Here is a 24,791-nt window from a genome sequence, read left to right as displayed (position 1 = left end):
TTTGGGAAAATGTATCGCACCATATCAATTTGGTCTTTTTTGCGAGATGAAAATTAATTTGAGGTCTATGTGTCACTGGGGTATCGATTTGGGCTTTTTAATGATATGGATCCTGAGAAAAAGGAGGTGGCTTCAAAAATGTTATAGCATTTGGAAGCCCATTTTTCTTTTTGGAAAAGTTTCGATTGGGGACACTAGTAAAAAAAAATTGAAACCATCCCATGTGCTTTCAACATATGGCCCGTGTTATCATACCAAACCACTGGATTAGCTAGGCCCTAATGGGCCAGTAACCTTGGAATGGGCTTAACTGGGCCTGATGAAAAGGGCCAATGAAAAAAATATATTGCCATGCTGAACGAACTCGGGATCCGACCGGAATTAGGATAACAAAATAATGAAGGTGGGCGTCTATCGTTTCCATGAAAAAATGAGGGTCTGCCGGCTCCGTCGATGGCCCCGTCGCTGGATTATGACACGTGTGTTTTGTAAAATGTTGGGTCCATTCCGAGAAAAGCCCTTCCGAGAACCCGGCCAAAACTACGACACGTATTTTGATAAATGTTCAATCCAATCCGAGAAATACCCTTTGGCAGATCCCCATCTCTTTGTTTTAGGTTACCAAAATGCCACCGCCACCTTCTTTGGAGCTTAAGATGCACCAATCGATGGAAAGTATTCAATTTTTTATTTTTTTTTACAATCAAATCAACAAGTTAGTATAAATGTAGATCACGTTACAATAACGATGATGAAGTAGTTTTAACATTTTCAACTTATATTTCTCTTTGTCATTTGTTTTTTACGAGTCTTCCAATCAAATTTAAGTACTACTTATATGTACTCACGTCTTTATAAGTCCGACATAATCTCTTCGAACTCCGCAATGGGCATGCGATATTTTTTAGACCCGATAGTCCACCCTATCTGTAGCATTATCAGAATCTTAATAGCACCCTACGGCGGCAGAATTCGATAATGAAGCACCGACGTTATCAAGTAGTTTTTTTTTTGGTCGGTACGTTATCAAGTAGTTGAAGAATTCTCCATCGTTGTAAAGTTTATGCCGATGCTTTCCCAATTATCTCAAAGAGTCCGAAAAACACAGAACAAGATTCGAAACATAGCAAGGCCCAGAGGGTTTCAAGGCCCATAATCAATGATCGAATGATCCGACTCAACTAGAAGACTTCCTTCGGTTCGCGTGGCCAGAAATTTTAGGGTTTCGACCATGGCCACTGCTTCAGTCTGAGCTCGAATAGGCGAGATGTATCACATGTCAACACTCGGACTAACATTCCAAATTGTCCCACACTTTTTCACTTTAAATCTTGAATAGTCAAGGATTCCGATAACCAAGTCGTGAAAAACCGAATCTGAGCAATGGGAATCACATACCTTGTGTGGTTTGCAAATTACAATATATGGATATTGGTATGGGAGCAGTTTTATGATCGCTCGAGGGATGTATCCTAAATATAAGTCGTAATACTTTTTGTTTATTTATATTTTTATAATTTCTATGTAAAACGCGATAACGCCCAAAAATTTAAAAGTTTTGCGATCGGACGGAGGGATGTATTTATTCTTATTGGGCAACCTGGTCATCAAGGAGTTGAGAATATGATTCTCAAGGATCCTTGAATTTATTAATTGTACACTTAGAGCTGGGTGACATTTCTGTGCGTGCTTCTATTGCTGGCCTCCACTAACCAGTACTAAAATCTCCAACAAGAGCGTAGATTAGTCAAAGGGGGATAAGGTATACGTTTGCAACTGCTGCTGAAGTTGGGTAGTTCACTCATCTTGAATTATAGTTTAACCGTCGAATTTCTCTGTTGAGACCTTCGACATGAGAGCATATGGCCCTCCAAGAATTTGTCGGCAGCAAAAATCGGGCGGGAAGCCATCTGGAGATGCTAGGAGACACGGACGGAAGATCCTCCTCGATGTCAACGTACGTGCAACTTATTTATCCATGCTGGATTCAATCCGACCCGCGAAAATCGATCTAATAATGGTAACTAAAGCGGCGGGAAGGTGAAGGATTTTGCCTGACTGACCGACTGACGGGAGATGTGATGGAGCCACTCCACTAAAGTGAGAGATATTGCCATGGTGGGATTATGAATGGAGTCCAGGTTTGGCTGATTAAGCGGGACAGTTTAGCTTTGGTGGGGGGGAAGGGACAGGCGAAAAAGCTAAGGAGAGAAAAAGCACGAGAGATTGTTCTACTTTAGTTTCATCCCACCTAAGAGGCGTCCTTGTCTTGTCGGATCCTTTGGTTCCCCGTCACTTTTTCCCCCTCCCCCTTTTATTTCCATTCTCTCTCTTGTGCCATTTTGATTCTCTTTCGCTGTTTGGTCAGTTTTGCCGGTTGGGTCATTCACACCGGTCGTGTTTCAAATGATTGCGGGTGACCATGACGATAGGCTCTTCCCATATAGGCTCATGTAAAAGAGAAGCCGAGACCGATAGGGTCATGAAGGCTCGAGGAGAGCGCAACTATTGCCGGCAGGTTTCCTGTACTGTCTTCCTGTTGATGTCTCAATAGATCTCAAACATCAGTACGTTTGGTTTGGTTTGAAGAATCGCAACTACCTTGAGTTCGTGTGAATTACTCAGTTTGAATAGTCGATATGGTAAATTGGGTAACGTATATGAATAGAGCATGTAGCCTTAAGAACCTTTTTTTTTTCTTTTATCAATCAATACTATAAGATAGTAATTATAGTCCAAAACGAACGTTTTGTAATAGGTGCGAGATTCGAATAACACCCAGCAAAAGTCATTAATGGTGGATGCCACTTGCTCGCCCTTCTCACTTATCAAGAAAGAAAAGTTGGTATTGTAGTGGAATTTAGGCTCACCTAGGCTGCAGCAGAGCAGGTCCTAAAGGAAGTTCAATCACTTTGCCAAATCATGGTGGAAAAATTGGGCAGGCTCTTTGATTGAATGATGCTTTTCCTTTAGATTTGCCCCAAAAGTGAAGGTTTCACTGAGCAATTTGTTAAGAATGAACAGAGAAAAAAAGTAGCGCAAGTAGTCAAAAAAGAGTTAAACACATGGGCCATAGTCCTCATCATAAAAGTCCCTCCTCTCATCTCCCTCCCTCTCTTTTTCTTTTCTTTTCTTTTTATTTTTTTCCTCAACTTTCCATTTCCTTAAATTTGATCATTTTTTTTTGCCTAAACTATTCCTTCTAGCCCCAGCTCTTTCTCTATAGCTGGCTGGTAGGACGAGACATGGATCCACAGCCCATGGTGGCGCCATCCCTTCCTCCCTTATAATAATCCAATGACAGCTTTGTTGAGGACCCCCCAAAATTCAGAAAAACAGAAAGTTCAATAGACAAGATTTCATCCAAGTGTGGCTGATGATAATGCTAATGTGATCAATGTCATGTACTAAATTATTGAGGGTGGACATTGCAAATCCCCAAAATCTAGTGATTCTTACCGAGCTTGTCATTTCCATCAGTCAAGAATGATCAAGAACAATTCCTGTTGTTAATATCTAGGTTCTGGGTTTTGAATTCTGTGAAGTACTTTTGGCTTTTTCTCTCCCTCCCTTTCAACCTGGATTTGCATTTACCTGAGGCCCACCGAGGTTTCCTGCTGAACTCATCGAGGTTAATTGACGAGAATTTGCAAAGTGATGTCTAAGATAAAACTAGGGCAAAATATTTTGAAAAAAAAAATGTTAGTATTGACACAAAAAAAAATGACCAACTTAAAATCGACGAGCTACAAGCTCCATTGACAGGAATGAAATTTGGTGAGAACGGAAGCCGTCAGTCAACAAGATGAGCTTGTCAACAATAAAGAAAATTGACTACACCATGTGAGCTACAGACAAAGCCTTCATCGTTGGACTTAAGAGAAGTTGATAGACGGCGACCTATCCTAAATTTGGGCTAAGTGTTGAACAGTGAAATTAATGAGTAGCGCATATCGACGGTGGTGGATTGACATGAGCATATAATCATGGGTTGGTTAACCTAATATTCTTAAAGTGTGTTTAGGTCAGTTTTTCCAATAGACTCTAGAGGTCCAAAGTCCCTTAGAAAAAAAATTAGAGTGTTTGGTAATTCTTCTTACCACAAAATAATCGACATTGGACGAGGATATGTCTCAAGCTTATAGCAATTTTGAAATGCTATTGAAGAATTTGATTACTTTTCTTCTTTCAATCTCACCCTCTTTGATAATGAGGCATTTCACTCTTGTCCTCTAAAACACCGTTTGTCTCCTTCCTCATGTACGCTCTTTCTGCTTGCTTCTTGTTCACGTGGCTAAGGTTGAGGTTGAGGATTGCAAGGTCAGGCTAAAGTCGACGATTGTTGTGGGTCAAGGTCAAGGGTCAAGAGACCCAAATCTAAACCTTCAAAGGCAGTCGACAAGATCACACATCCTTGGTGTTGTGCATCCACGATAGCAACTATCGAACGGCTAAATTTGGGTCACCCAGAAATTACGCAACTTTGACGGTCCATTATTTACTGTCACACAACTCTAACAACCCTTGCCTTGAGTCATAGGATCTCGTTGACAGGCTAACACCTCTCTTCCTGGTTTGCTCGAGCTTCATTGTAGTTGATGTCTTCTCTTCCATCTATGCTTCCACTTTCCTTTTTCTTTTTTTTTCTTTAAAAAGCGAAAGTTCTTTACAAGTTTGTGGGAAAATAGTGTTTATCCAAACCTTTTTTTTTTTTTGGGTCAGAAATTTACCCAAACATTATACGCAATTTATGAAAACCCCTTTAATCTAAACCCTTCACTTTTATCTAAAGACACCCTCAAAAACCGAACCGGAACACCCTTTTAAAACCTCCGGTAGATATCCAACCAAAAAAAGACTTCTCTATTTATTATTAAAAAAATAAGGGATTGTGTTCATTTCACGTGATTCATGTAGGTATAGGATTAGGAAGTTATAGGCAAGTTCAAAATCAATAATAGCTCCTAACTTAGAAGTCAATAGTGAATTGATCATATTATCCACACCAATTCGTCCGATTAATCATGTAATTCAATGTTCTTTTTTTAATTTTTAATAAATTTAACTTTTTCACGTGATAATTTCCCATCATTTAATTTCTTGTCCGAGATCAACGAAAGATCCTCACGAGACCTTTCCACGGGTTTGATCTAATGAATGTTTATTTGGGAATGATATTTTTTGCTTTTTTTTTTTTTCCAGTGAAACGGCACCTGATCGTCAAATAAAATATGAAGGTAGTGTTCTGTCAATTCCCCCCAGATTTTAGAATAACTCGAAGAGGGGCAGGGGGTGGTACCCCAACGTTGGACCGCGTGGGGCCCTGCCGTGCTTCGGAGCAGGCATTCGTTACGGGGAGTCGTCGTTTTCAACGGGCCCCACCCGGAAAAAAAAATAAAAAATAAAAAATGGGAGGATTAAAAAAATTATTTAAAAAAAAATCCCTCGAAATGAGCCGGGCGTGCTTTTTGCAGTCGGATATCTCTCATTCTTTCCATCTCATCCGCCGATTAAATTAACGATAATCGCATAATTAAATGGGTTAATTAATTAATTAACTGCAGGCCCAGCCGAGGAAGTGACGTCGTTTTCACATGTTCTGGGAGGCAAGATGGGTGCGGGAAAAGCATTCCCCTGTGGCGGGGGCCCCACCAGGGCTACAGACGTGAAGTGCCTCGCGCGTGCGTGACAGAAGCATCTCTTCCTTGGCCCCCACCATTCCCCCCTTCCCCCACGCGCTCCCCCTCCGCCGTGTCCCTCACGCGCCTCCGGTTAAAGCATAATCCGAGCGCTGACATTAGCTTTATTACTACTCTCGTATCGCGACTTCGAAAATCCGACAACATGCGAGATCGTGTATTTATTTAAACCCAGAAAAGAAGATGGGAAATAATCTACGGATCGACGGAAGTGTCTGGATGCATAATCAATTTTACAATGTTTAGCACAAGTATCGTGTAAATCTCTACGTGTATCATCAATAATCACGAAAAAAAGTTAATGCTCGGATGTCCGGAGAATTGTCTAAACCATGTGTTGGGTAGTTCAATCATGAAAACTGTCAGATCCAAAACTAATCAGGTTCTAAAAGTACAAGTGAGTCTTTACCTATTTATGAGCTATTAAAGCTTAAGTAAAAAATGATAAATGAACTTTTGTTTGGAGAAGCTTTCTTCGGCAATAGCTTCCATTGAATGAATAATTGTGCCTAAAAACAACCAAGTAATCAAATGTAACTTCTGTGATCAAGGAACATTTTTGTTTGGAGAAGTCAATTAAAAAAATATGTTAATTAATTTAATCAAAGATCTTCGTATTGGCCAAATAATCCAACAATCGACCTAAGAATAATGATTAAGAGTAATATCTATCCCTACATATTAAGTTGCTGAACCAACCGGAAGCGATGAAAACATGACCATTGATTTTCAATGCTTTGTGCTTGTACATTGAACAATCGGTACTTCAAAATTTTGTACCTTCATTTTAATCTTTGTTTTTTTGGTCAAAAAACCTTTATTAAGATTCCGTTCATTTTACGAAAAATTTGTCGTTTCTATAAAATATTTTTCCAAAAAGTCATTTTTCAATAAAATAATCATATTTTTGGGTATTTGGTTGAAACTTGAAAAGAAACTATAAAATATTTTCCACCATTTGGTTTGGAAAATTTGATTCGATTTTCCTCTGTGCACTCATTTTTAATACATTTTTTTCTTTATTTATTTTTCTAAAAAAATGGTTTTACATTTTTATTTTATTTTTCCTTTTTTTGCCACTCCTTTTCCTTGGTCGATTGCTGGCCACACAATAGTCAGCGATTGGCCAAAGGTGGCCTCGGGCTTGCTAGGGACATTGGGCTCGATTGACAAATGAAAAGGTCACCTTTGGCTTGTCGCCGACCACGGCCTGTTGCCGACCATGGTTGGTCGTCGACTGTCGTGTGGTCGCCAAACAGCTAAGGAAGAAGAATGGGCAAAATAAAAAAAAAAATAATAAAAAGTTCAAAATTTTATAAAAATAAAAAATAAAGAGAAAGAAGTGGGGACTAATAAGAGGGTGAGATAAGAGAGAGTGAATGAGAAAAATGTTTCAACAATAAAAAATATTTTCCCTTATTTGAAAAGCGGAAAATATTTTTTCCCATTTTAGAAATTTTTTTCTTTTCATAGAAAATTTCTTTTCATGGAAAATGTTTTCTCAAATGAATTAATTTTCCATGAAATGAATATAAAAATATGGAAAACGTTCGTGAAATGAATGGAGCCTAAATTTTATTAAATGTTCTAAGGGGATTCGTTAGCAAGTTACTTAAGCTCGGCTTGAATTCTTCAAGTCGAACTAACCCAAGCACTTAAATAAGACAAGTGCGAACTTCAAAATACTTGAAGCGAATGTCTCACTAACCTCACTTATATATTCTAATTTTATATATTTACAAATACAAAATAAATGAGTAATTAGCAGTTTTCATCTATCCTACTTTGTTTTGATAATTCAATCACGTATTCCATACCAGTTAAAGTTGAATTATACGTTATCAGTGGAGTGGAATCAAGATTGAGTTAATGAAAAGATCAATCGAGTCGAGTTCGGATTCCAAAGATCAATGCAAGTCGAGCTCAAGCATTTAATCTGGTCGAGTCGAATTCACCTCGCCAGCCTTTCGCCCATCATCATCGCCACCCGTTCTCCGCCCCTGAAGCGAGATCGCACGCGCTTTCCCGGTACGGCGCGTCATCCTCTCCCCTTCCCCTGTAAAGCGAACTCCCGTCGGCGACTCTCCCGTTCGTTTTTTAAACTCCAAAAACGGTCTCCGCAAAAACGACGGCGTCCCCGGTACGCTCCGCGCGCAAAACGACGCACGGTCGTCCGCCCAATCGCCCGCGTCGCATAGAGCGAGCGAGGGAATGGTGTCTGGCGTTCCCCCCTCCATTTTAATTTGGCTTTTCCACATAAAAGCCAAAACATTAAAAAAAAAAAAAAGGGCAAAAAAAAAATAAAAATAAAAAAGGCAAGGCGAGAAGCGCAATTCGCTTTTGTCCATGTCCGCCCCCATTCTCCATCTCTTCTCTTTTCTCTCTTGTTTTTCTCTCTCCTCTGCGTCTCGCCTCGAACGTTTTCGGCTGCTGCTCCGACGTTTTTACCCCCCTTCCCTCCCCCTCAGGTCCCGACGATGACGAACCGAAACGGGACGGCGCGATCGATCCGCGCGTGATCCCCGAGGAACGCCATTGACGCGCCGGATCAAAACCTCCGCACGCTCGCTCGCCCCCGTCCTCCCTCCTCCTTCTTCTAGGGTTTCCTGCGCCCGGCGTCGTTCCCGCTCCTTCGCCCGCTCCGCTCGATCCCTCGGAGGAATCCGCGGCCGTCGGAGCTCTCCCTTCGTGTCGTGGGGATTCGCATTGGCCGGGAAAACCCGCCGGCCGGGTCCCGCATTGCGGTCGCTTCGCGAGCGCGGTGGTTTTGTGTGCGTTCGAGCTGAATAGGCGAATGAGATGGAACCCAAACGCGAGATCTTGGTCGCGATCGCGGATTCCGAGATCGCGTCCGCTTGAGGTCGCCCGAGGTGGACGACGGTGGTGTTTCGTTTGTTGAGGCAATGCTGAATTGAGGTCTCGTTCTGGATTGAGGGGAAGAAACCGTGACTCGAAAATGCATTTCGCCAAGCTCGATGACTCGCCTATGTTCCGGAAGCAGGTCCCTCTCTCTCTCTCTCTCTCTTCCCGGAGCGTGCCTTTTGTGTGGGTTTTCTCTCTTGCTATTCTCGTGATTCCTTTAAATTCCTACAAGTTGGGATAAAAGGCGCTGACTTTTTTTCTTCATCTCTCTGCAATTGAGCTGATTTGGGGGAAAATCTATTTGCTACGAAACTACCTCCGCTCTTATAATTCTTCTTCGTTTCTATTTTTGTCCGTTTCTTTGTTCTTTTCTTCTTTGCTGACGAACATCAGCTGACTTTGTTAGAAAGAGATTAAACTCACTAAAAAAGTAGATTTTTTAGTTAATTTCGTCAAAGATAGGAAATGATTTAAGTGTTCATTTTGGGTGGTGGGGGGGTGCTCCTGTGAAATAATTGGTAAGAAGTACTTCTGGGTATAGTGCGGAAACCCCTGTTCTTAAAGTATAGAAGTTCTTTTTAAGAACTCTGGATTTAAAGAAAATGAAGTATAGATTTGATATGTTATAGATCCTGCTTTTGCCTTTATTTTGGAGAAAAGAAGAAGAAGAAGCGGAATTGACATTTTATGAAGGATAGATTGCTTCTCAGAACAGCTTCCTAAAATCAGTGGGGAATAAAGCATCTTCGCAGGTTTGTCGTACATTTCCTGATTGAGCGTGATCGCCATGTATGCTGTTCGGGGGATTGGGCAATCATCCATCCTATTAATTTTCCTTTCGATAATTGCTAGTGGGATATTAGTTAGCTTTAAGTCGAAACTTCAAAGGCCATCCCGCTTACTTCTTTTGGAGGTCAATTGTCCCAGAAGCTTTGGAGGCATAGCCATACCCTTGGTCATCTTGCATACTTCTTGCTAGATCATATATGTCTCTTCTCCTCATATTACGTTAGACATGCTGATAACTGCACTTTGCAAGATCATGTTGGAGGCAAGTTATCTTCCATGATGAAATTACTCTTTAAAAACTTGTTAGCATGATAGTCCATTGAAATGAGAATCTTTCTGTCCCATTTTAGATGGAAGGTAGAGATTCCATAAAATTTGCTCTACTGTTTTGTTGCTGCTTACTCGCAGTGTTTCTAGTTGTTATGTGGTGACGCATATCCTGCCACAGTGTCTATCTGTTTTCTTCTAATAATGACTTCTTTGAAGTTGTTTTTCCTCAATCTACATTCTCACTGATGCTGCCAGTTCTTGACTATAAAGTTTCTGTTGCTCATGTTTTGGTTGAATCCTGTGGAGCTTATCATTAAAGGAGATATGAGATCATATTTACATTTTAGTACATATCTCCGTGGAAGAGCCTCTTGAGGACCTCGTGTAACCTTTTTCTAGCTTAAGTTACACAAGTCAGTATACGTGTTCTTCGCTTTTTATGGAACTGGATATGCATGTTGTTTGATTTAAGCTGCAATTCAAGCTAAGGCAGGCTAGGTCATCTTCAATGCAATTTTTCCATTTTTGCATGCTTAGTTTGCAGAAAGTACCAGAAACGTGGTTAATATTTTGCCCAAATTCTACTTTTTGATCCCTACATACTTTTTCAATCAAATCCTTAAACTTGCATAAATTATCTAATCAAGTCCCTCCTGTACCAATTTTGCTCAATTCGAGATTCTTAGCTGTCAAACTAGGCTGGAGTATGAAAGTTTGCTGCAGTAGATAATCTGCTGTGGAAAATGACATGGAGGGAAATGAAAATATATTCAAGTTTGCCTTGGGACCACTATTCCCCCAGCTCATGTGCATAGGATATATGGAAAGAACGTCAACTTTTTTCATGGCTCGCTAGTTATTTTGACAAACCAATGATTTTTCCCTTGTTTCAGAACATGATTAGGCAACATGGTAACTAATATTGATTATGATAGGTAGGATTAGATTTTCCAATTTTTTCTTCTGCTTCCTCAATGTGACATGAGCTTTAAAGGGATTCTAGAATCTATTTTATTTTTATTAGGGCTAAACTAATTTACTTAGGCTTTTTGACCCCGTCGTTCTAAGGTAAGGAATTACCAGTTACATCAAAGGATGTGGTCAATACAGCTAAAACCAAACACGTAACCCGAGTTCATTTGCGAGGCAAAAATTTTTCGGAATGGCTTGTCCATAGAGGCAAAATTTATTCCATGTTATACTGGATCACAGCCCAGCAGCCATGTTAGCCCGAATTGACCGAAATTGGTCCCTGAGGGACTTTATCAGAAAATTTGTGCAAGTTCAAGGCCTTGGTTGGACAAATTAAATATTGAAGTATACGATTGAAAAATTGGCATAATTGTGGTGACAAAATGTAGAATTTTGCTTGATATATTCTCTCCTAGTATTGTTTGTCATAGCTACTTAAATGCTTTGGTGTACACTGCATTGTTATCTGGCAATGTGTGGCACTCCATTTTCTCTCTGCATTACAGCAGGAGTATCCCTTAATACCCTGAGGGTGGCCTCTTCATATTCCTTACTATTATTATTGAACTGTCTGTATTTATTATTTTGTTTATCTATAAAGAACATTGATTGGCTTTACCAAAAAAAAAGAACATTGATTGGATTGAGATGGTTATTTATGTATCATATCAAGGGCATAGCAATTGTCTAGAGTCAGTTTGAGGCGAAGTTATACTCCAGTTTCTTCTCAATTAGTCTTTTTCTCCTGAACTGTCTCTTTTACTTTTCACGTGAAAAAGAAGTTATACATAAAAAAGTGGTTCATCTGTTCATTGGAGCTAAATTTGAGAGTCCATCTTTGATCCGTGGTCTAATCCTCTGATTCTGTCAAAGGAAAGACTTTTGAATTTGTGCCTGGCATATTCACTTTTCAACTTTTATTCATGCTGAGGTTTTCTAGGAGGTTGACAACTGCTTTGGTAAAACAGATACAGAGCTTGGAAGAAGGTTCTGATTCATTAAGGGAGCGATGTATGAAGTTCTACAAAGGGTGCAGAAAATACACGTATGCTTGCTTAATCTTTCTTGACAGTGCTCTTTCGATCCACCGAATGTTTTTGTTCCAAGAGAATCGGGAAAACATTTCTACGAGATGGTCACTTTTAGCATTGTTCTTTGCATTTGTTGCAGCATGAACTATCTACCATATGTGCTAATGTCCTCTCAGTCTCCTGTCGTATAACCTTAGCAATACTCTCACCCTGTTCAATCTTGGCTTTTGGTTCATTACTGGCTCTAGTTCATTTGTTAGTGTCTACTGCTGTACTGTTGTAATTATCAATGTCCTTAAATTATTTTGCTGATAAAATGCAATTTGGTTCTTCTTTCTAGTGTCTATGTTTCCAACTCATTTCCTTTCCTTTGAAATGGATAACCAGACATAAATGTCTGGTTATCCATGACAAAGATAGCTGTAGGGTAATTAATGAATTTGTAGTGAGGCTTTTGGACAGATTGATGTTAGTTTTAGCAATGCCTTGATTAACTTAGTATTTGCAGGACTAAAAGAACGGCTCAACTTCGTTACTTTTAAGTAGTTTCTTTTTATTGTCACGATTGTTACTAGTGTGCCAGACAATCAGCTTTTGCTTCTTATACTATCGCTCTGTGCCCTTGTTCCTTTTCTCTTTTCTAGGGAAGGCCTTGGTGAGGGTTATGATGGAGACATTGCTTTTGCAAGTGCCTTGGAAGGTTTTGGCGGGGGGCACAATGATCCTATTAGTGTGGCCTTTGGAGGTATGTGTCCGTGCAACTAAGTTGTTATACGGGGAAGCTGACTTGCAAATGTTATAGATGCTGCTGCCTCTTCCTACGATCTCTGTGTTCCTCTCTCTCTCTCTCTCTCTCTCTCAGTGCACAGTCATAAGTGAAGTTTGGCCTTGTATGAGTGCTTGTGATCCTTATAAACATGAATTTGACTGCATTCCTGAACATCCAGACCTATGATTTTTTTTTATGGGACTGAGAACGTAGGGACCTAGTTCACTCTGCTGTTTCAAGTTCAACAGCAGTTCAATACAAACATTGTGAAAAGACCGACTGCGAGTACCTGCGCTTGCATGCTTGCTTTGACAGCTCTACCTTTGGCTGTTTTAGTGAGATGCTTCCTGATTGAACGAGTTCTTTCTGTCAAAAAGTTTCATAAAAAAAAGATTACATAGGCATTTCCATAAAGCTCTTGATATTTATTTAGCTTCCTAAACATGTCACGAGAGCATGTGAAGTGAAGGCAAGCATGGCATCTGTATTTATTCTTTGATTTCATCTGCATGGTTTGATTTGCAATTAGGAGAGCTGATTCTTTTGATTACTGATTTATTGCCAATGATGAAACTTCTCATTTGTTTTGCAGGCCCTGTCATGACAAAGTTTACTATTGCTTTGAGAGAGATTGGAACATACAAAGAAGTACTTCGGTCACAGGTACTCAATTATTTGAAACTGTAGTTGACTCGATTCTGACAATTTTTCTTTTGCTGTAGTGGAATTGCTTCTTACTTGTGTGTTAAGGCTAAGGAATCTTCAGAATGTTTGTTTTGTATGGAAAACTCTTGATAGTCCTTGCTGGTAAATATGCCGGTCTGTTGCATTTATCTGATTAGTTGAAGAGACTTTAATCCTCCCAAGTTTTTCTTTAATAATATGTAGTTTCACTCCAATTGAATTTTTCCTCTCTTGAAATAACATATGCCGGTATCCTTTGGTTCTTTAGCAAGTGCTGTCTCCTAGAAAGCATTCTCTACGCTGAAAGTGGGAAAATGACTACATTTAGTGGTGGGAAAATGACTTCTTTGTCACTATTCCGTACATGCATTCGATATATCTGATGGACTGCTCTGTACAAACGGTCATGGAGCAGTCTGCATTCTAAGTTGTGGCTCAAATGAAGATGAAGCACTGTGCTGCATAGTATGAATTTAAAATAACCGAATGAAATGTTGTCTTCTGGGAAAGATCCGGACTGTCATACACAGTTTGATCCGTTCAACGTGGCCACATTATTTCTTGTTTCTAGATCTTATGTAATAATCAACTTGCTGACATGAGCTCCTTCTGGATACGGCGTCGCACTCCATTGATGTCCTATTGTAGTCTTTTCTGTAATGGTCAACTCGCTGAGATGAGCGCTTATGTCTTATTTAGTTTAGTCCTTCACTTGTTTCTCATGACTACAATATCATGCGTTGGCTTTCTATCTGTATTAATACTTAAGTCACTCTCTTACCCTTTTTACTAGACATGCTAGTTTGTCAAATAAATAGTCTCTTTTGAGTTTCTCAGAAGCTACCGAGATCAAGCTTGTGAGTGTAAGTTTGGATCAGTTTTAGTAGATTGATTCAGTTTGTACCGAACATTCTACGTCGCTTCTAAGATAAGGTGGTTTTCTTTTGTTCACCGAGAGCACAATTCCCCTATTGTGCTTTTGCTTTATCATTATTTTTCCCTTTCCCTCTAGGTTGGGCTCTCTCTTAAAGATGCTTCCCAGATTAAACTATAGTAGTTTCACGAACAAGTTTTGCTGGCCATTAAGTGGAGGATCCGTATTATGATGCACAGAATCTTTTGAAGAAACTACATGACACATTTGTATAGTTGCATTGACATTTTTCATCACCTGACACTGGGAATAATTTTTTCTAGTAAGGTTTCCATGTGATTGGATTGCCTTCCTTCTCCCATGCCCGTCTCTTCCCCTTCTGACAGCTTCACCTCTTGCTTTTATTGGCATATATGCATATGCAATGACATTGCCTTTTGTATGTTTGTTTGCTTTGTTATTCTAGGTTGAGCATATGCTAAATGACAGATTATTGCAGTTCGTCAACATTGACTTGCATGATGTCAAGGTATTGTGATGCAAACTCTTACTGGATTTCACTATTTGTTGAAATTATGACATGTCCTGTTAAGGATGGCTACATAGCAAACATGTAAGAGAAGCATTTAGGAGCATGGCTTCTACCTGATAGGAATTAAGCTGTTCATTTTTTTATATGCAATGAGGCTTACTAAAATGTTTGTCCTTTAACATGATTTCTGATATAAGTTGGCTAAGATTAAATAATGTATAGTAGATTCGATGAAGCTTTTATGATGCAAGTAATCTTAGCAGAATTATATGTCGTTTGAGGATCATGAGGTCACTTTGAGAACTCATATTTTGCAATTAGCAGTTGTTTGCAAAGAGCAACTGCAGAAGCTGGGTATAGAGAGGATGCAATCAACCTACCATTTATATTTTGGCATTTGAAGCTTGCCTTGCACGGAATTGCTAATTGAGAAGCTCAGACCAGATTTCAGTCATAAAGCCAGGGGAGGAACATTATCATATAGTATATCAGAATAGATAAGAAAATGATTTTTAGAAAACTACTTTATGTTTAAAATTAATGTCCACTTTCTCTTGAAAGATTTAAGGGTTGTGCATTGTGACTAAACTGTCCTGAAAGATAAAAGAGATTATTCTAAATGGATATGGGAATTAATTTAGTTAGGGTGGCACTTTCTTTACAAGAAAACATGGCTTAAAGCTGGCAAGAAGTTGGCACGCTTAGGGTTGTTGATGGTGTTTATGTTAGAATCACGTGAGCTGTTGTTGCATGATTAACGGACAAGTCATATTTGGGTTCAATCCATGAACTCGAAAGTCACCTGCTTAATTAAATGAGCCAATCTGATTTATTAATTCTCGTATATTGATATACTTAATTTAATTTTTCTTTTTCTGTAGAGAACCATATCTAGCAGATCCATTTCATGAATAAAATGCATCAAAACTAAATTCATCTCAAAGAAGCTATTCGGATATTTCCAGTCATATTTGGGTTTGACTGACCCAATTTGATCTAGTTCATCTAACTGGATATGTGAATGATTAGCAGGTTGCATTTGGGTTTAAGTTTTCGAATACGATAAACATGTTGTGTTTGGGGTTGAAAACATTTTAAGTCTAATTTGACGCAACTCAAAGATGACAATCACATGAAGCAGCAACCTTACATTTGGTAGGAATACTTTAGAAACTTTGGATTTTATATGCATGGCTTGTTATCTCATCTCACAACATGAGATCCCAGACTTGATATTAATGTGCGATTTTTTCTTTGTCCAGATGTTAGGACATTATTATTTGGCTGTTTTTTGGGTGGCTTTGCAGTCAATTCAATATTGTTGGGCTGGAATTGCTAAAAATATGCAAATAATTGCCTGTATTTGAAGTGGAATTTTTTTGGAACCCCCCCCAAAAAAAAAGAACAGAAAAAAACCTGCGCCACTTAAAAGGTGGCTTGCCTGACGGATCTTAGTACAGTCAAAATTGCAGATTTGAGTCTGCCTGTATAGCAGGTTTTACCTTGAGGTGCAAAAGGGAACACTACTTTGCTTTGAACTGATTTTGGGCAACTAGTAAAGGCAAATTTATTATTACAGAAACAGAGAAGTAATTGGCATAAATTAAGTGTTTTATGAAGAGCATGACGAAGTTAGTTTTGCAGTATGTTGGTTCTTCAGACAGTTTGGTATGACAAATTTCGTGCAAGTGCAGGAAGCGCGCAAGCGGTTTGACAAGGCCAGCCTTATTTATGATCAGGTGTCATTCCTTATCCTCTGCCAATATAATATCCTAGCAGCAATTATCTTCTTGTCTGAAAACTTAGTCGCGGTCATATCGTTTCGAAAGTACCTTTTCACTGGTTCCAGATAACATAGTGGTCACATCTGATGTTTGTCTTCTCTCTTTTTTTTTTTTTTTTTTTTGGGGGGGAGGGGTTGGTGGGGAAGAGGAAGGGTGTCCTAAATGCAAAGGAACTTTTTCTTGTCTTGGTAGATGTAATTGAAAAAAGGTATGAATGTTGGGAAGAACATGGACTAGCCACCTATTCAGACTTATATACTCATTAATCATAATTTGTTAAAATATTATTGGTGGACAATCTTAAATTATCTAGATAGGGAGTATAACTCAGTGCATAGTTTATTAGACGAAATTGTTGAATGGGTCTTGTCCTCCAATGTGATTGTGGTACTTTGATATTAAGGAAAATAATTGTCAACGTGTGTGGCTTCTTTCAAGTAAATCCTGTCAGTATGGTTCTTACAGACAGGTGTGGTTTTATGGATTGTAAACCTTGTTTGTTAACTCCATTGATAGAATCTTGCTTATCGGCAAGAGTGGTCTTGTTTTTAGAGAACAGAAAGGAATTAAGAGTATATATATCAGCTTTAAGTATCCTAATGCCATATTTATGATATTCAATGTCCCAACAACATATGCAACGGATGTTGGTTGAGAAGAGCATTTTCGAATATTTTCACTTTGCATCGGGCATTCCATGTCCAATTGCTGGTCAATGAACTAATTAAAGTCTTTGTTTTTTTTTTTTTTTTTTTTTTTCATTTTTGTTAAGAATATACTGTTGACAATGGAGACTGAAGTCGTTTTATCACATGCATTTATATCTTGTTGTTGCGGTTTTTTTACGCATGAATCTTTATGGCCCGTTATTAGTAAACAAATGGACAGATGTAGACCAATTTTTATGTGCAGGCCCGTGAGAAGTATCTTTCATTAAGGAAAGGAACAAAAAAAGATGTAGCGAATGTCTTAGAAGAGGTAAGATCTATGTACTTGCGGTTATTCTTATCTTATGTATGACCACGTCGATATCTCTGTTATGTGTTTTCTTTTCTTGGTGGAGAAAAAATGGATTTGAGAAGGAGACAAAAAAAAGGGGGGTGGGGCATGCAGCATTATGAATTCTCTGATTTATGTTGTAATGATAATCTTATTTAGCATAATATTCATTGAAATTGGTACCTTCAAAATTTAGGAGCTTCATAGTGCACGGTCCGTATTTGAGCAAGCTCGTTTTAACCTGGTGAGTACTTGCATCCTTCCAGTTCACTTCGTGTCAACAAATGCGATGCGCCATAACCATTTTGCTTGATCTCTTCTATAGGTAACTGCTTTATCTAATGTCGAAGCAAAAAAGAGGTTTGAATTCTTGGAAGCAGTGAGTGGGACAATGGATGCTCATCTTCGATACTTTAAACAGGTGAATCATATTGAAAGACTTTAGCCTTCACTGGGTCTAATTTTTCCAAATACTTGGTATACTCACATTGAACTTACTTTATAGGGCTATGAATTGTTGCATCAAATGGAACCATACATAAATCAGGTCTGGTATAATATTCCCCTCAGTGTTTTTCCTACTCTGTCTTGGGTAGATTTTGTTATTTGACATTACTGAAAAAGCTTCTGTTATTAAGTAACCGTTTTTTACCCAAAAGCTCTAACATGAGACGTCCACAGTCATATGTAAGCTGCTTCTACATGTGTAACACATGTTTCTTGACACTCTCACTCCTATGTAAGCCGTTTCTTGCATGTGAATTACATGATGTTGATGTAACCTCTTTAATAAGATAACTTAAGATCAAAACCAATGGTTTGAAACCTTGCAGTGGTCAAAGACCTGATGCGGCTTCTGTTTTGGTAGGTCATCTAGTCCAACTGAGTTGAACTGCAGCATTGATGATTTTCTCACAATTTACGACTGAGTTATCTACTTTATTCATTGGAGTGTACGTTTGTACACAAATATGTGCTCAGCCAAGTTGACTTGAGTGTCTGTGTTTATGCTTGAGGTTAAGGGTTCCATTCCCCTTGTGGGTACCTTTTTTTCATTTTTTTTCCTGAGCTAGAGACCCAGTCAAGGATCCGGTCAAACTGCTGATGTATTCACCAGGTTTACTGCTTGAACTGGCCCTATGTTGGGTATGATTGGTTTTTGACCTGTCTTTTTATCACATAAAAATTGGACTGGTCGCGGGTCCAGTTCCTGGTTCAACTGGTTGAACCAGCTGTTCCGGGTTCAAAAACACTGATCACAACATTAGTAACAGAAATCAACACAATAACACTAAAACTTGATGTTAAACTTCGAACTTTTAACTGGTGCTTTTTACCGCGTTAGACAGACCAAGAGAAACTGGCCTTTAATGCATATCAACATGTTTCTCAACAATTATTTTGGTCGTCATTTATATATGTTGTGTGATGTCTGGTTACCCGTCTATCTTTGTTTTTACCCTAATTCCCGACCTTTTTGTTTAGTATTAAGACTTGATGATAATGCGGTGTAACCAATGGATTAAAACACTGTTGATTTGGAATTTTATAGATTATTGGGTGAGTTTTTGGTGGAAAATACAGTTTAGTAACATTGGGATTCGAAGACATTCGATCCTTTAATTCCTCCACACCAGTAATAACAACTCAGTCAAACCTATTCCTACTGTGGGTTGGTTATATGGATCCTACACCTTATTTAATGTGAATACATAAACAAAATGACGATAAACTCCAAATGGTTGACTGAAAAGTGTAGCCAGATTGCTGCCATGACCTATGGTGATGAATTGATTGAGCAACTCGACATCAGTGACGCCAGCTTATCGGGAAGGCAATTCAGGAGTGCTCTTTGGGATTTTAGATGCTTTGCTTTGGAAGCTTCATGTCAGATATTTTTGCTCATCTATAGCAAAAAGTGGTGACGCCACTTGTAATCTCTTGTAATCTTGTGGGCGAGAATTCTCTTTTGATAACCATCAAAGAATGAAGCAAGTGATGGTTCTTGTGTACGTCCTCTGTATGGATACATCCCCAGATGGCTAAGTGATTAGAGTGTTGGTGTTTTTCATAAGAGTTACCTAAGTAGATTGATCGCCTGGGATATTCGCCTTTTTATATCTTGAAACTACATGGTAGTGGTATTTCCGGTAACTATGAATCATCAATTTTGAGCAAGTTCTCCACTGTGACAATTGATGAATGTTCGCTTATCGTAATTTGTCTTTGGAAGGAAACAAGTAGGACACTTGAAGATGAGTGATTAGTGCTCTAGGAAAATACTCCAAAGCCCGTTTTGTAGTGGTTTCTCAAAGTCTTCTAGGAGAAATTTTCATTTTTTCTTCTTGCTATATATTGTTTGTTTCCAAATACTAAAAACTTGGAGCTAGCTCTTTGCAGGTATTGACCTATGCGCAACAGTCAAGAGAACGGTCCAACTATGAGCAGGCAGCTCTTAATGAAAGGATGCAGGAATATAAGCGACAGATTGATAGGGAGAGTAGGCGGTCTTCCAATGGTCCTAATGGGTCTCCCAATGGAGAGGGTATACAAGCAACTGGCAGAAGTTCCCACAAGATGATAGAGGCCGTGATGCAATCTGCTGCAAAAGGAAAGGTCCGAAGAAACTTCTTTCCTTCCCTGTATAAGGCCATTATCTTTGTCTTCAGCATCTTTTGTGCTACACTTCACCGTTTCTCTGAGCTTATCTATTGTGAATTTCGTAGGTTCAAACCATTCGGCAAGGTTATCTCTCAAAGCGATCATCAAATTTGAGAGGTGACTGGAAGAGGAGGTTTTTTGTTCTTGATAGCCGAGGAATGCTTTATTATTATCGCAAGCAATGCAGTAAGCCATCAGTAAGTAATATTTTCTGTTTTGTCATTGAAATTAATTGTTCACATGGTGCTTACTTGTAGGAATTTACCAGGAAACAGCTTTAACCACATGAAACTGAGCAAGCTGAAATTTCTTTTTTCTTTCTTCGGCCAAACCAATTTCCTTAGTTTGGTTTTGGTTTTCCAATCAAGCCAACTTATGTTTTCATTGTAGCTCTTCATCTTTTGTTAACTATGTAAACCCCATTGCAGGTGTGCAATTATCTCAAACATTTTTTTTTTTTTTTTTTTGTTTTAAAGTGAAAGAATAGTCTATACTTGAAGAGATTGATACGAATATGAAGAAGGTGTTTTTGTCTTGGGTTAGACTATAACTGTATACCGGCTAACTGCTACCAGTCCAATTGGGCCTAGAAAAGAAATACATCATTGTGAAGGCCCAAATGGTTCAGTAAGAGACCAAACTAAGATGTTGATGACTTCTCCTTTAATATTTTCCATGGTGGACTTCTAATTATTCATGGCCCTACTTATTATTATCATTATTAAATACTGGTATCAATTTGACTTCATCTCTTAGGGTTCTGTCAGTCACAACGCTGGTCAGAGAAATAGTTCAGAGCTTGGGTCTGGATTGCTAAGTCGTTGGCTTTCTTCTCATTATCACGGTGGAGTCCATGATGAGAAGTCTGTTGCTCATCACACAGTGAATCTGCTTACGTCAACCATAAAAGAGGATGCCGACCAGTCTGATCTAAGGTTTTGTTTCAGGATTATTTCACCATCAAAAAGTTACACTTTGCAGGTGCGTTTCCTGCATCTGGCAGCTGTCTTTTTTTAATGGTTGTTTCAAACAACTTGTGATTTGTGCATAATTAGAGTAGCTTGTAGAAAAGAACCTTACAATTGTTATTTAGCTGGTCAGTGCAGGCAGAAAGTGAGTCAGATCAGAAGGACTGGATTCAAAAGATAACAGGAGTGATTACTTCATTGCTAAGTTCTCAGGCACCTGAAAGGGTAATTGCCACAGAATTGGAACTGCTGGCTTCTTTTTTTCTTCGTCTGAATATATGACATCCTATTATCTTTCAGTGTCTTTCTGCTGGACCTTTGGGAGGTAGTCATCATCATTCTGCCAGTGAGAGTAGCTCTTATGAAAGTTCTGACTTTGATCACAATGCTGCTGAAGAATACACAGCAGAGAGACATCTTGGTTCTTCTCATCACGACCGCTTGTCGAGGAACTTACAACAGCAACGATCCTGTGTCAAAATTGAGAAGCCCATTGATATATTGCAAAAAGTGTGTGGCAATGATAGATGTGCTGATTGTGGAGCTCCTGAACCAGACTGGGCATCCTTGAATCTTGGCGTTCTTGTTTGCATTGAGTGTTCTGGTGTTCATCGGAACCTCGGGGTCCACATATCAAAGGCAAGTGAAGGAGTTTCCAGGTTGCTTTTGCATGTGACATTCATTTAGTTAGTGATACTGGTGTGCCAAAAACAGCTTACTCCTTAAATGTGAAACATTTGCCTTTCGTTTTAAATGTTTGACAGAAGCTTCTTGATGTTATGTCTTAATTATTTTTACCTTTGTGGTGTGATGGTACTTATGAATGTTGAATGCAAATCATAGGTGAGGTCACTTACACTTGATGTCAAAGTATGGGAGCCTTCAGTTATAAGTTTGTTTCAGTCTCTGGGCAATGCCTTTGCTAACTCCGTTTGGGAGGAACTCTTGCAATCAAGAAGCACTTTGCATCATCCAACAAGGTAACCATTTTTGCGGCTGCTTGAAGCCTTTTCTCATTTCCTTCTGAATGGTATTTAGAGAAAGCTCATATTACTAATGTTCAGTGTTCTGTGTTTAGCTTATTTGATTCCAACAAGCTGCAGATGCATCTTATGGCCAAGCCCGGTACCTCTGATGTTATATCATTGAAGGAGAAATTTATCCATGCAAAGGTATTGCCCATGTACTTTTCACTTCATTGCTTTTGTATCTTGTTTCTCTTACTGTTGCTCTGCACACTAGCTGAGAGGATATGCTTATTCTGGAACAACTTTTGACAACAATCCTCTTGGGCTATGTTCTTTTCGGTGAACAATTTTTATGAGTAACAGAGTCTTCGATGAGATTATTGCAACTCAACAGAATGTGATTAGAATAATATGGTCACCTGTGGACTCTGCTCACGGATGAACATCTTTTTTATTAATCGAGTCATATCTCAGCCAGTGGTTTAGAGAATAAATCCAGATGACCAATTAGTACATTGGCCTTCTTGTTGCACTGCTGACGAATTGATTGGACTTTGGATTTGGATGTATCATTCTTTAATCATTTGAGTTGTTCAGCTCTGCAAGTTCCCCTTTTATATTGTAATGAAGGGCTGTAAGATATTGTGCATCATTAGAGCCTTTTCAGTTCGTGACTCCCTTCTTCTTATTGCTTGCAGTATGCAGAAAAGCTCTTTGTCCGCAAGCCCAGGGAGAGTCCAAGTTTTCAATCAGTGGCGCCAGAGATCTGGGAGGCTGTCTGTGCCAATGACAGGAAAGCAGTATACCGGTACATTGTTACTTCTGAAACAGATATCAATACTGTGTTTCAGCAAGCATCAAGCAGCTCTTCTTTGACTCTTGCAAAAGTGATGCTATTGCAAGAACAGTCAAATCACAACCAAAGCTGTAGCTCAGAGAGATCCTCAACGAGCTCCTTGAATCTTGGAAGTGCTGGTGACAGCCAAAGGATGGATTATTTTGAAGGATGTACTCTACTTCACCTTGCATGTGAAACTGCTGATATTGGCATGCTGGAGCTCCTTCTACAATATGGTGCAAATGTTAATGCTGTTGATTCAGGAGGGAATATGCCGCTCCACCGTTGTATTTTAAGAGGCAGAGCTGCCAATGCCAAGATGCTTCTTGCAAGGTGACCAAAGGGATCTTGTTGGCTTTTAATCATAACTGATTTTTATTTATAACCATTTATTATGCCTTGGTCCTTTGATAAGCTAAACTGCTATATTTGATGCTTGGTAATTCTAATATGAATTAGATGCATGGCTTATAAAGTAATTGATGTACATTGTGGAGGATGAATGTGTTGTCCTATTTTTCAGGGAAAATGTTGAGATAGCATAAAGTTGGGGGCAGAATACAATTTAGTTTGAGTACCATGGAACTAATAAGTAACATTTTTTATTCTGTTAGCTCCTTTAGTTGGTTTACCTCCTCTGTGATCCATAGTGCAGTGGTCATGAAGCTTGTGCTTGATAGCAGCATTAATGTCTTAACTTTAAAAAGTTTATCCTTTGTTATATCATATAGACATCCTGTTTGAGAATCATAATTCAATTGCAGGGGGGCAGATCCACAGGCACTAAATGACGAAGGAAAAACTCCCCTGGAGCTTGCAGTGGAGTCGAGTTTCGGAGACAATGAGGTTCTCACTCTATTGTCGGATACAAATGGATGAAGTCATTAGGAGATAATTCTTGAAGTGTCATTCTGGATATCCTGGAGAGGAGGTATTTTTGTTGCTTATGTGTTGTCATCTATACATATAGTTCAAGAGCTGGTTTTGTTGAAGGAAATGCAAAAGGCAATTTGGGGTTCTGGAGGAGAGTGGTAGGTTGTTGTGCCTGCCCCCACAGGATTTTGTGGAAGTCAGTCCCCACCATTGTCACCATTGTAATTTAAAGCATCAATTTGTAAGGTGAGAGGTAAGGTGAAGCCTCTGATCAAGAGAACTGTAGTGTGATATCTATGCTGTTTGCATCATTTCCTGGTCTAGCTGTGAAATTGTACTTTAGGCCATTGTCTGTTTTGTCTGTATATTAGTTCTTTATAGGCAATTTTCCTCTGGGATGGAAGCTTTATTATGATGTAAACTCTATGATGGTAATTAGAAGTGGGTCACTAGGGAGTGAGGAGGAAGCTCACTTTGATTTTTGAATGGGGAAGTAGGATGTACAAACATTTGATGTTTTCATATCTTCTGGAGAGTCATGCTTTTCAGAGCCCCCGTTTTCTTTTCTTCGGTGGATGGTTAGCCAAGAATGAACTGAAATTGGAGGATCAAACTCGTCGATTTTAACTTCTGAAGAATGCTTGGTGCATTAGCATTTGGTTATCTGGAATTGTTCCCAGTTCACTTTATGATTTTCTCAGAGTGAGTTTTTGGTCCCTTTCTCTTTTTCAAAGTTAGGTTGTGCTAACTTTGAGGATTTTGTACTCCATGACTCCTTTTCTAGAATTTATTTAGCTTTTATTTATTTATTTATGAAATCAGATATATTTAGATTGAATGAGTAAGATTCTGGCTACACAGACCTTTAAATGATGTAATATGATTGGCTCAATATATATATTTTTACTGTGAGCACCTTTATAACTCTATGAGCATGATCCTATCCGGTTCAGTGCTGATCTTTAGCTGTTAGTTTGCTTCCGAGCGTTATTGAACGAGGTGTGTTGTACATGGGGTGCATAAGTGAGTATTGGCCCGACTGACGATGTTGACGTTCGTTATTCAAGATGTAAGTACTCAAACGTACCCTGGCAAGGGAAATGGTTTGGGATTTTGTCGTCGATGTGGTTTGGCCTCATGGAATGCTGATTTTGAGAAGCTTACCAAAGAAATTATAGACTCAATGGACAACGGTAGATGAGGATGTTATCGGACGGA

General features: G+C 39.0%; 1 protein-coding gene across 1 annotated transcript; it reads left to right on the top strand.

The window, feature by feature from the left end:
* Positions 1-8,065: 8,065 nt before the first annotated feature.
* On the top strand, positions 8,066-24,382 carry LOC104453555 (ADP-ribosylation factor GTPase-activating protein AGD3). Its single transcript, XM_010068147.3, has 19 exons — positions 8,066-8,700; positions 11,561-11,637; positions 12,268-12,368; positions 12,985-13,055; positions 14,417-14,479; positions 16,177-16,221; positions 17,179-17,244; positions 17,462-17,509; positions 17,591-17,686; positions 17,771-17,812; positions 19,666-19,881; positions 19,992-20,123; positions 20,683-20,907; positions 21,033-21,119; positions 21,195-21,533; positions 21,738-21,874; positions 21,973-22,066; positions 22,561-23,033; positions 23,465-24,382. Exons 1-19 carry the CDS (start codon positions 8,656-8,658, stop codon positions 23,577-23,579), a joined length of 2,472 nt encoding a protein of 823 aa, XP_010066449.2. The 5' UTR covers positions 8,066-8,655; the 3' UTR covers positions 23,580-24,382.
* Positions 24,383-24,791: the final 409 nt, after the last annotated feature.

Source organism: Eucalyptus grandis, chromosome 7, assembly GCF_016545825.1.
Source record: "Eucalyptus grandis isolate ANBG69807.140 chromosome 7, ASM1654582v1, whole genome shotgun sequence".
Classification (NCBI taxonomy): Eukaryota; Viridiplantae; Streptophyta; class Magnoliopsida; order Myrtales; family Myrtaceae; genus Eucalyptus; species Eucalyptus grandis.
Note: the sequence above shows the minus strand (reverse complement) of the source record. Positions and strands in the feature narration are given on the sequence as shown.

Excerpts from the sequence above, each read along its gene's own strand:
- LOC104453555 (XM_010068147.3), top strand. The coding sequence starts at position 8,656 with ATGCATTTCGCCAAGCTCGATGACTCGCCTATGTTCCGGAAGCAG. Across the intron at positions 16,222-17,178 it reads CCAGCCTTATTTATGATCAG|GCCCGTGAGAAGTATCTTTC; the intron begins GTGTCATTCCTT and ends TTTTATGTGCAG. Across the intron at positions 17,510-17,590 it reads AGCAAGCTCGTTTTAACCTG|GTAACTGCTTTATCTAATGT; the intron begins GTGAGTACTTGC and ends TCTCTTCTATAG.